At 52.7% G+C, this 12,288-nt stretch overlaps 1 protein-coding gene across 6 annotated transcripts in view; it reads right to left on the bottom strand.

Annotated features, from left to right (window-relative positions):
- The window catches only part of SYNC (syncoilin, intermediate filament protein), a 51,871-nt gene that overhangs the window by 21,824 nt on the left and 17,759 nt on the right, over window positions 1-12,288 (bottom strand). The window contains exon 1 of one of the 6 annotated variants that reach the window (XM_033227262.1): window positions 4,330-4,521. The exons of 3 other annotated variants lie outside the window; for them this stretch is intronic. In XM_033227262.1, the coding sequence (XP_033083153.1) occupies window positions 4,330-4,382 (53 nt within the window). In that variant the 5' untranslated portion in view covers window positions 4,383-4,521. Of the gene's footprint in view, window positions 1-4,329; window positions 4,522-12,288 lie in introns of those variants that run through there. 2 more of the 6 variants (XM_033227265.1, XM_033227266.1) reach the window with 2 other exon arrangements.

Genomic DNA, 12,288 nt, shown 5'->3' with positions numbered 1-12,288 from the left:
GAGCCGCGATCACACCACAGCCTGGGCGACAGGCCAGGACTCCATCTCAAAAAAAAAAAAAAAGCAGGCCGGGCACAGTGGTTCACGCTGGTAATCCCAGCACTTTGGGAGGCTGAGGCAGGTGGATCACGAGGTCAGGAAATCGAGACCAGCCTGGCTAACACGGTGAAACCCTGTCTCTACTAAAAATACAAAAAAAAACCCCAAAAATTAGCTGGCCACGGTGGCAGGCGCCTGTAGTCCCAGCTACTGGGGAAGCTGAGGCAGAAGAATGGTGTGAACCCAGGAGGCGGAGGAGCTTGCAGTGAGCCGAGATCGCACCACTGCACTCCAGCCTGGGCGAAAGAGGGAGACTATGTCTCAAAAAAAAAAAAAAAAAAGTTTTTCATACCAAGTGCTTGTAAGCAACATTTCTTGTTTCTGTAAAAGTTCATCTTGTTAGAACTGGCCCACCCTTCTAGCCTGTCAAAGGCTCTTGAAGTCAGATTCTATTATTCCGACATCTGAGCTCTTTGACCCAGCTGCCTATTGCCTGCCAGCTCAGTCAGTTGCCAATGAGGAGTGCTCTCTTGCTGCTTTGCCGCACAAATGCAAATGGCTTTGGTCTTTCCTGTCTCTGTTTTTTGTTTTTTGGTTTTTTTTTTTGAGATGGAGTCTCCCTCTGTCGCCCAGGCGTGAGTACAGTGGCATGATCATAGCTCACTGCAGCCTCAACCTCCCTGGCTCAAGCCATCCTCCTGTCTCAGCCACCTGGGTAGCTAGGACTACAGGCATGTAGCACCACACCCGCTAATTTTTTAACTTTTTGTAGAGATGAAGTCTCACTATGTTGCTCAGGCTGGTCTCAAACTCCTGAGCTCAAGCAATCCTCCCACCTAGACCTCCCAAAGTCCCGGGATTATAGGCATGAGCCACCACATCCGGCCACAGGCAAGAAATCTTCAGACAGCTCTTTCCCTCCCCTGTATAGCCAGTTCACTGAGAAGTGACCTTTCTTTTCTTTTTCTTTTTGAGATGGAGTCTCACTCTGTCACCCAGGCTAGAGTGCAGTGGCGTGATCTCAGCTCACTGCAACCTCTGCCTCCTGGGTTCAAGTGATTCTCCTGCCTCAGCCTCCCGAGTAGCTGGGACTACAGGCACCCACCACCTCGCCCAGCTAGTTTTTTGTATTTTTTAGTGGAGACGGGGTTTCACCGTGTTAGCCAGGATGGTCTTGATCTCCTGACCTCGTGATCCACCCGTCTCAGCCTCCCAAAGTGCTGGGATTACAGGTTTGAGCCACCGCGCCCGGCCTCCATCCCCCTCTTCTGCATCCCACTATCAGGGCCCTACTCCACGTCATTATGTCTCACTGGCACTTCTGTCCTGGTCTTCTAAAAGGACTTCCTCCTCTCCTCACCCCAATCTATTCTCTACACCACCACAGTTAACTTGCTACAACACAGAGTTAACTATTGCTCCACTTCACCAATAAATACCCAAACTGCTAGGCATGGTTTCAAGGTCCTTAAAGATGTGGCCCAAACATACCGTATTTTTTTTCTTTTTTTGAGACAGTCTCGCTCTGTTGCCCAGGCTGGAGTGCAGTGGCACAATCTCGGCTCACTGCAACCTCCGCCTCCCGGGTTCAAGAAATTCTCTGCCTCAGCCTCCCGAGTAGCTGGGATTACAGGCGCCCACCACCATGCCTGGCTAATTTTTTGTATTTTTAGTAGAGACAGGGTTTCACTATCTTGGCCAGGCTGGTCTCAAACTACTGACCTTGTGATCCGCCCGCCTCAGCCTCCCAAAGTGCTGGGATTACAGGCATGAGCCACCGTGCCTGGCCCCAAACATACCTTTGTTAGCCGCCTCTCACATTATTCCTGCAACCCACCCAATGCTTGACATCCCAGAGCATGCATTAACTTTTTACACTTCCTACTCTTAGCCCATAGTGTCCAGCTGAGAAATGCAGCTTCTCAAAAACCAGATAAAGAGAGAACAACCCTGTACTACCTGGGAAGGCAGAGCTCCTAGAGCCAGGGCCAGGAAGGATGCACCTGTTCAGTCAGCCAAACCCACTCTGATATTCAATAGTCCCTGCTTTCCCAGCAGACGGCCCTTTCATCATTCTCTTGCCAAGCCGCCCACCTTGGAATGACTTCACTGTGTTCAAGATCATTCTAGGCATTTTACATGAACACTCATTTACAGAATCCTCATCAACTATTGGCTGGGAGTGGTGGTTCACGCCTGTAATCCCAGCACTTTGGGAGTCTGAGGCAGGTGGATCACCTGAGGTCAGGAGTTTGAGACCAGCCTGGCCAACATGGTGAAACTCCGTCTCTACTAAAAATACAAAAAAATTAGCTGGGCATGGTGGCGCGTGCCTGTAATCCCAGCTACTCGGGAGGCTGAAGCAGGAGGATCGCTTGAACCCGGGAGGCAGAGGTTGCAGTGAACTGAGATTGTGCCATTGCCCTCCAGCCTGAGCAACAAGAGCAAGACTATCTCAAAAGAAAAAAGAAAAAAAGAATCTTCATCTATTATTCCCATGTAATAGATGAGGAAGCCAATGCACAGAGTAAATAACTCATACAAGGTTCCACAACTGTTGTAAGTGGTGGAGGCTGGAGGAGGCCTGCGGTATTTATCACCCTCCTAGGATAGGCGTGAGGTTCAAAAGAGATAAATACAGCACATATAATAGAGCCTGGCACGCAGCAGTCACGATATATCCTCTGCCTCCTGGGTTCAAGCAATTCTCCTGCCTCAGCTTCCCAAGTAGCTGGGATTACAGGCACATGCCACCATGCCTGGCTAATTTTTTGTATTTTTAGTAGAACCGGGGTTTCACTATGTTGGCCGGGCTGGTCTTGAACTCTTGATCTCAGGTGATCTGCCCACCTTGGCCTCCCAAAGTGCTGGGATTACAGGTGTGAACCACTGTGCCCAGCCTACAATATACTTCTATCTACCTAACAAATTTGTACTCATCCTTCAAGCCCTGCTCAAACTTAATGTCTTCCATAAAGTATCTCCCAGATAACCCCATCTGTGTTCTCAGGATACTCTGTATGCAGCACATCTTCACACTTATTGCTCCAGTTACAGAAGTGCATGTGTCTGTCTCCCTGACAGTGAGTTTCCTAAGGACAAGCAGAGTTCCCATTCTGCTCTATATCCTAGGGTGGGGCTCTGTAACAGCAGACAGGCAGAGAAACCAGATGAACTCCAAGGAGGAAATCTGCCCAAGGTCGAATGGCAAAGCTGAAAGTAGAACCCAGGCCTCCTGACCTCCAAGCTGTGCTGCTAGCACACGTCGTGTTGCTTCCGCCACCCCACCCATGGTGCCAGGCCTCTGCTGGGTGCTGCCCTCACACAGCCGCCTCTTTTAAACAGAGAGAGGAGGGAAAGAAGCAGATGACAGGAGGCTCAGAGGAGAGGAAGCCAGCTTAGCTGGGGCCCCTGACCTCGGCTTCCTTGGGCCCTGGGCAGCCTGCCTCTGCCACTCTGTCCCTGTCCCCAGAGGACCGCAGAGCTCTCCAACCCTGTTCAGGGATGCAGCTGGGAGTGCATGTGACACTGTGCAGGCAAGAATCCATGTGTCTGACTGTGTAGCTGTAGGTGTGGACAGCAGTATGGGTGAGTGTGTGTGTGTGAGACCGCTCAGCTTTTTGCCCCTGTGTGACAGTGAAGGGGTGTCGGGAGGTGTGTATTTGCACCCTCACCTCTTGGTACACTGGGAAGTCCCAGAGCCACAGTATGACCTGGGACAGAAATACTCGACTCTCACCCCAAACCCCTCAGCCACAGGTCCCTTTCCCCACTCATCAGCGGTGCCCTGCCAGCAGGGATAGTGGGGAGGGCCCCTGGACCCTTCCCCCATCTATCCCAGGCCAGACCGGAGAGAACAAGTCCTGACAGACTCTTAACTTCAAGCTGGCAAATGCCCAGCCTTGCACCAAGTGGCTTCCACACCGCCAGTTCAGCAGGGGAGGCCTCCGTGTCCAGCTGACATTTGCAGGGAGGAATGAAGGCAAGCGAGAAGTGTCTTTGGCTGCTATTGGCCAAATGGCACTTGGGCGGTGGATGCCCACTCGCCCGGAAGGGTTAATTCTCATGCAGCCCCGGGAGGGGGAGTGGTATTATAAAAAGCCACAGACAAACCGGAGGTGCCAGGACCCCGACTCCCCATGTGCCCTCACGAGGCGGCTCCAGTGCCCCACCCCGGCTGGACCACTACCCCTAGGCAGGCGAAAGACGCTCGCGGTCGGGGGAAAGGGAACCCGTCCAACAGCACTCCCTCCCCACGGGGGCGGCGACGCGGGCCCGGCACGGTCCTACCTCGCGGCCTGGGCGGCGCCGTCCCCGCCGCGCCGGGACTCCGGGCTGGCCATGGCTGCGCGACCCCAGGCTGGCGGCCGCGTTATTAATAGCCGGGCCCGCGGGCCCCTCGCTCCGGCGCCCGCGCTCGCCGCACTGCCAGCTGCAGCCGACACCGGATCCCGGCCGGCCCCGGGCCGGGCGCGCCCACTTGGCCGGGGCTCCTGCCGTGGGGGGAGGAGGGAGCGGCCGCGCGGACCTGGGGGCGGGGAGAGTCTGCCCCTCCCGGACCAGCCTGAGGCGGGAGTGGGAACGGGGGCCTGGAGCGGCCTTTCCAAACCTCCCAGCCCCCTGGTCTTCCCGAACCTTCTCCCCACCCTTCCTTTCGTGGGGTCCCGTTGCAGGGGGAGGAAGAAGGGTCTGAAGCCCCAAGGAGCACCTCCACTGTCCAGCCTGGGAGGGTGGGGGCAGGGTTGGGCGGGCTGCTCAAAGGAATCCAGCACCCCTCTCCCGCGAGTGTTTGGGGGTGTCCGTCGCCGCTCAGCGCCCTCTGGTCCCCACCCAGGAGGGGAAGGACCGCAGCCACCCTCAGGGCACTCCGGGCTGTCCCCCGCAGCTGTCGTGAAGGGCGGGGCAGGGCGCGGCCGGGGAGGAGGGTTCACGGCCGCACCCCGCGCATCTGGGGACAGCCTGGAGCCTGGGGACGGGCTGGGTGGCTGGGGTTAGGGAATACTGCGGAGGAGTTTACGCCTATCACATTGAGTCCATATTTAACCCCCCTTTCTGCCCCACCCTTTGAGGCTTCCTGGGGTCTCTCCCCTGCTCCACCTGTCACCCCACTCAGCCCACTTCTGTCAACTTCAAGACATACCTCCCCCCACGTCCTCAGCCCTCTAGTGTCAGGGTCAAACCAGCACTGACGTCTTTCTCCCCAAGAGAGAAGCTGCTGGGCCCCTTCCCAGACCTGGGCTTCAGGCGTTCTTCCTTCGGATTCCTTTTTCCACTTAGCCACCCTGTCTGTGGAGGTCTTTGACTCAATCGCAGAAGAATGCCGGCACCACAACAAGCCCCAGGGGCTGGGGTGCCTGGGAGGCCGGTGGGGGAAGCATGCTGTGGTCTTGAATGTGTGTGGGCTTGTGTGCCCCTGTGTGACTCTGCGGTGATTGTGGGGTACATGTCTGTGTATGAGCCTGTGGATGTGTGATTGTGTGATCTCAGGGTGAATGTGTGTGGTGATCGGGCCATGGTGGAGTGTCTTTGTGGGACTGGCTGTTGTGACTGTGTGTGGTGGGCATGCGTATGATCCCACATGTAACTCTGATTGTGTGCTTGTGTGTGACTGGGGGTTGATGAATGTTCATTCATCCTCGCGTCTGAGTGTGCCGCCTGTGGCTGTATATTTATATTTCTCTGTCTAATGCAAGGGGGTGGAAGATTTAACACCCAGGGCAGCCAAATATACCCTTGTAAGGTATGCACGAGAAAAAGCCAGGTTTTAAGGCTGCTGGTCATTTTCTGACTTACCCCTGAACTATTCCAGGGGAGGAGGCTGGCGAAGCCTCAGCTGCTGAGCATTTGACATCTGCTGCCCGCCAGAGGAGAGCTAAGGCAGCAAGGGCAGGCCTGCCAGCGGCTCTGTTTGCTGTGGTACCAAGCAACAGGAGGCAAGGGTGGCGTTCAGAGGAGCTGGCTCTGCCCCTCCAACCCCCAGCCCAGGACCTGGTCTCGGGCTCTCCCCAGGACTGAATTTCTGACCCCCTCCTACCCTCCTGCTCAGAGCTTCTTTAGGCTGAAACCCTGAATTCCCCAGGGTCCCAGAAATTTCCCCTCCTCCAGGCCTTTGTTGTTGTTGTTGTTGTTGCTGCTGTTGTTTCTTGCAGTCAGGGTCTCACTCTGTCATCCAGGCAGGAGTGCAGTGGTGTGATCATGGCTCACTGCAGCCTCAACCTCCCAGGCTCCGGTGATCCTCCCATCTCAGCGTCCCGAGTAGCTGGTACTACAGATGCACACCACCACACCTGGATAATTTTTGTATTTTTTGTAAAGACGAGGTCTCACTGTGTTACCTAGGCTCATCTCAAACTCCTAGGCTCAAGCAGTCCTCCTGCCTCAGCCTCCCAAAGTGCTGGGGTTACAGGAGTGAGCCACCACACCCAGCCAGGCCTTTTCTGCTACTCCCTCTGCCTAGAAAACCCTTTCCAGCTCTTCCCAGCTCACCTTTTACTCTCCTTCAGGTCTCAGCTCACATCTCACAGAGCCTTCTCTGATGCCTCCCCACCCCCTGCCCATAATGTCCATCCATTTACTTTTTGTTGTGGGCTTTTTTTTTGTTTTGTTGGGTTTTGTGAAATTTTATTTAATAGAGATGGGGTCTCATTATGTTGTTCAGGCTGATCTCAAACTCCTGGCCTCAAGGTATCTCCAGACTCAGCCTCCCAAAGTGCTGGGATTACAAGCATGAGCCACCATGCCTCATCCCATTTACTGTTTATCCCTGTCACCCTGTTTATTTTCTGTGTAGCACTTATCAATCTGCAACAATACTGTTCATTTTCAATTCTTTTCTTCTCTGCTTCCTCCACTAGAATGGAAGCCCCCTGAGGGCAGAGACTTTCCGTGTCTTGTTTACTGCTGTGTCCCCAGAGCCCAGCACAAGGCCTGGCACATAGTAGGACCTTAAAAAAAATTGTGCCGGGCGCAGTGGCTCAAGCCTGTAATCCCTGCACTTTGGGAGGCCGAGACGGGTGGATCACGAGGTCAGGAGATCGAGACCATCCTGGCTAACATGGTGAAACCCCGTCTCTACTAAAAAATACAAAAAAACTAGCCGGGCGAGGTGGCGGGCACCTGTAGTCCCAGCTACGCCGGAGGCTGAGGCAGGAGAATAGCGTGAACCCGGGAGGCGGAGCTTGCAGTGAGCTGAGATCCGGCCACTGCACTCCAGCCTGGGCGACAGAGCAAGATTCCGTCTCAAAAAAAAAAAAAATTGTTGTTTGTTTTTGTTTTTTATAACAATAACAATCATTTATTTTACCCACAGATCTGTGATTTGGGCATGGCTTGGTGGAGGCAGCTTATTTCTGCTTCACGTGGCATCAGCTGAGGGGGCTTGCCCAGAGGCTGCAGAACTTGCATCCAGGACAGCTCACTGATATGGCTGGTAAGTTGATGCTGTCTGTCAGCTGGGAGCTCAGCAGGGGATTTGCCTGGGGGTCTTGGTTCTCATCCACATGGGCTTTTCCATGGGTTGCTTGTGCTTCTTACAGCATGGTGGCTAAGTCCCAAGAGTAAATGTCCCAAAAGAACAAGGCAGAAGTGAAAGGCATTTTTTTGAGCTAGCCTTGGAAGCTACGCACTGTCACTGCTGACCTATTCTGTTGCTCAAGGCAGGCACAAAGACCCGGGCCTCTAGCTCATGGGGAGGGGACATAGATGCCACCTTTTAATGGAAGGGTGTGTCAAAGTCACAGTATGTAAGAAGAGCTTGTGGAATGGGATATAGTATTGCCTCTATCTTGGGAAAATACAATCTACCAAAGATGCAGACTCCCATCTTGGTCTTCCACCATCTCCAGATTGTGGCCCTAATCCACACCCATCCAAGAGCAGTCCAAGTTCCCTTCTAATGCCTCATTCTATCCAATGAAAGTAAAAAGGAGGGGTCGCTCACCTCATACCACTTATGATTGTGTCCCATTGCCAGAGCTCAGTCACATGGCCATATTTAGCTTTAGTGGCTTATTATAAAGAATATTGAAAAGGATACAGATGAAGAGATAAATAGGGCAGAGTTATGGAGGAAGGGGCATGAAGCTTCCATGCCCTCCCTGGGCACACCATCCTCCAGGAACCTCCATATGCTCAGCTATCTGGAAGCTCCAAAAAAATAGTTGAATGAATGAAGGGAAGGAGGATGGTTTTACTTAGGCTAATTTAGGCAATATTTGATGCCTGCTGTGTGCTAGGCCTCGGTCACTCACCTCTCAGGAGCCCCAGTCTACTCAGGGAGACAGACACACATGTGCCCAGATTGCATATAGCAAGGCAGAATGAGGTATATTTGAGCCCACAAGATTCAGCTCATTTGGCAAACATTGGCACTTGGGCTGTGCTGGGCCCTGTATCAGAGCAAACAGCCTTATTTGGCCCAAGCCTGCAAGAAGCTTTCAGTGTAGAGGAAGCTAGAACCGTCTCCTGGGGAGAAAAACCTATGCAGAGAATAATGCCAAATCACTGGGCTGAGTGATGTGATAGACATTGAGAACCAGGGAAGTCAGGGATGGATGGGAGAAATTAACTCCAGGACTGGGGATGGCCTCTTGAACGAAGTACCTGGGCCTGGAAGGATGAGAAAAGCTGTTCTAGAATCAGGAATCAGGCAGAGACTCTGCTTTGAAGGACAAGCGCAGCCACTCTTATCTCTCAACCCCTCCACAAAGCCAAACACGGAGGAGGAGAGAGGCCCCTGGACTGGTTACTCTTTGCCTAACCTTCCTTCTCAGAGCTGCATGTCCTGGAGCTGACTCCTATGGCCAGCCTCTCCTGGGCCCCCTTGCCTTCTGGTTTCAGGTGGGGTTTGGCCAAACTGGGGACCCTGGCAGGAGATTAGAGAGGGAGGAGAGTGAGATCAAGATATTTATTTATTTTTATTTTATTTTTTATTTTTGGGGGAACAGAGTCTCACTCTGTCACCCAGGCTGGAATGTAGTGCCATGATCTCAGCTCACTGCAACCTCTGCCTCCGGGGTTCAAGTGATTCTCGTGCCTCAGCCTCCCAAGTAGCTGGGACTACAAGCATGTGCTACCATACCCAGCTAATTTTTCTATTTTTAGTAGAGATAGGATTTTGCCATGTTGGCCAGGCTAGTCTCAAACTCCTGACCTCAGGTGATCCACCGACCTCAGCCTCCCAAAGTGCTGGGATTATAGGTGTGAGCCATCACACCCGGCCTAGATCAAGATATTTATTATGCTCCGTCCCTGCCTGTGACTTTGGCAGCAGTAACTATATTCCTCCGCCAAAAGCCATGGCTCCTGTTGGGTGGCTTGTACCCATGGGTACAGCTCGGGCCAGGTTCCTTAACAAGGCTCCCTCCCCTGTTCCTCCAGGCCCAGGGGTAATGATTCCATCCCACCATTGTGAGTCCCAGGTGCTCCGCCATTCCTACCCACACCTCTGTGAATGGTCTCTTCATTAAATCCTCTTCTGGCAAACACTGAGTGTTTGAGTGTGCCCCTGTTTCCTGCTGAGACCCCTAAGATAAGAACTGAACCTTAGAAAGCTGGGCTTTAGGCCGGGCGCAGTGGCTCAAGCCTGTAATCCCAGCACTCTGGGAGGCCGAGACGGGTGGATCACGAGGTCAGGAGATTGAGACCATCCTGGCTAACACGGTGAAACCCCGTGTCTACTAAAAAAAATACAAAAAACTAGCCGGGCGCAGTGGCGGGCGCCTGTAATCCCAGCTACTCAGGAGGCTGAGGCAGGAGAATGGCGTGAACCCCGGAGGCAGAGCTTGCAGTGAGCTGAGATCCGGCCACTGCACTCCAGCCTGGGCGACAGAGCGAGACTCCATCTCAAAAAAAAAAAAAAGAAAGCTGGGCTTTGGACAGATAACTTAGGGAGACTGTCTTTCTGAATATCCCCCACAGCTGGGTGTGGTGGCTCACATCTTTAATTCCAGGTGTGAGGGAGGCCGAGGCAGGAATATTGCTTGGGTCCAGGAGTTCAAGGCTACAGTAAGCAATGATCACACCACTGCATGATGCCCTACTGCCTGGGCAACAAAGTGATACCCTGTCTCCAAAAACCTACATAAATAAATCCCCACTGGCTGGGCTCCATGGTTCACGCCTGTAATCCCAGCATTTTGGAAGGCCAAGGCGGGTGGATCACCTGAGGTCAGGAGTTCAAGACCAGCCTGGCCAACATGGTGAAACCCCATCTTTACTAAAACTACAAAAACTAGGGCCAGGTGCAGTGGCTCATGCCTGTAATCCCAGCACTTTGGAAGGCTGAGGCAGGTGGATCACCTGAGGTCAGGAGTTTGAGACCAGCCTGGCCAACCTGCTAAAACCCCATCTCTACTAAAAATACAAAAATTGGCTGGGTGTGGTGGCTCATGCCTGTAATCCCAGCTACTTGGGGGGCAGAGGCAGGAGAATTGCTTGAACCTGGGAGGTAGAGGTTGCAGTGAGCCAAGATTGTGCCACTGTGCTCCAGCCTGGGCAACAAGAGCGAGACTCTGTCTCAAAAAAAAAAAAAAAAATCCCCACCAAAAAACCAGAATCAGAAAAGTTGTGAACAAATTTCATCCCAAGTGAAGACTTCTGGGTGCCACTCTAGGCAGGGTCCCCACCCAAGGAGTCCCTCTGTCTTAGGACTGTAGTTATTGTGGCTTGTAGAATGGGGCAGTCAGGGGCTGTGAGTGAGTGGACATGTGTGTGGGAGGAATGGAAGGATGAGCTGGGAAGTGGAGAGGCACCAGAGGGCAGCAGGGGAGGCATGGCCTTGGCAGCTATCTCTATCAGACCCCAGAGCAGATCCTATAGGACCCTGGGAAGTCAACCTCCCTGAACCTCAGCTCCCTCTCAGCAAAATGGGCAATTAACACCCTCTTCACAGCATTGTTGTGAAATGCAATCAGATGTGAGGCTCAACACATGAGCCACTGGAAGTGAAGTTGCTCTCCAAGCTGAGAGAAGCACATTCCCCATTACTACTGATGCAGGTGGAGGCCATTCTGCTCACTGTTTTTTGTTTGTTTGTTTGTTTGTTTGTTTTTGAGACGGTATTCTTGCTCTTGTCACCCAGGCTGGAGTGCAATGGCACGATCTTGGCTCACTGCAACCTCTGCCTCCTGGGTTCAAGAGATTCTCCTCCCTCAGCCTCCTGAGTAGCTGGGATTACAGACACCCACCACCACACCTGGCTAATATTTGTATTTTTAGTAGAGAAGGGGTTTCTCCATATTGGCCAGGCTGGTCTCGAACTCTTGACCTTGTGATCTGCCCTCCTGGGCCTCCCAAAGTGCTGGGATTACAGGTATGAGCCACCGTGCCTGGCCTCTGCTCACTTTCTTTGTGCCAAGAGCTCCAGCAACCCATCTAGAGGTGGGAGGAGGGTGGTACAGAGATGCCCTGGCAGGGCCCTGAGACCCACCGCTTCTGTTTTTTGTTTTGAGACAGAGTCTTGCTCTTGCCTAGGCTGGAGTGCGTTGGTATGATCAGTGGGACCACAGGTGTGTGCCACCCCACTCGGCTAAATTTTTTAATATTTTGTACAGATCAGAGCTGAATGGGGGGATATCTCACCATGTTGCCCAGGCTGGTCTTGAACTGCTGAACTCAAATGATCCTCCAGCCTTGGCCTTCCAAAGTGCTGGGATTACAGGCATGAGCCACTGCACCCAGCTTGACCAACTACTTCTAGAGAGCCAGGGTGTGAATCCAAGCTTTGGAGTGCTTACTTGCTGTGTGACCTTAGGAAAGTCACTCCACTTCATGGAAATTGTTTTCTTCTCTGTAAAATTAGATAACATGTCCAGGTGTGGTGGCTCACTCCTATAATCCCAGCACTTTGGGAGGCCGGGGTGGGTGGATCACCTGAGGTTGGCAGTTCGAGACCAGCCTGACCAACATGGAGAAACCCCATCTCTACTAAAAATACAAAATTAGCTGGGCGTGGTGGCGCATGCCTGTAATCCCAGCTACTTGGGAGGCTGAGGCAGAAGAATCGCTTGAACCCGGGAGGCAGAGGTGCAGTGAGCCGAGATCTCACCATTGCACTCTAGCCTGGGCAACAAGAGCGAAACTCCGTCTCAAAAAAAAAAAAAAGAACACAAAGACAGTAAGTCATTAAAGTAAAACCTCCCTAGGTTTTCAACAAATAGTGGCCAAATGATGTGTTCATAGTATATAGTAACGAACAAGACAAATAGAAGAGAATAAAGAATGAAAAGAAAAACAAATAGTGGCCAAATT

Source organism: Trachypithecus francoisi, unplaced genomic scaffold (genome assembly GCF_009764315.1).
Source record: "Trachypithecus francoisi isolate TF-2019V2 unplaced genomic scaffold, Tfra_2.0 Lachesis_group12, whole genome shotgun sequence".
In the NCBI taxonomy this organism is placed as follows: Eukaryota; Metazoa; Chordata; class Mammalia; order Primates; family Cercopithecidae; genus Trachypithecus; species Trachypithecus francoisi.
Note: the sequence above shows the minus strand (reverse complement) of the source record. Positions and strands in the feature narration are given on the sequence as shown.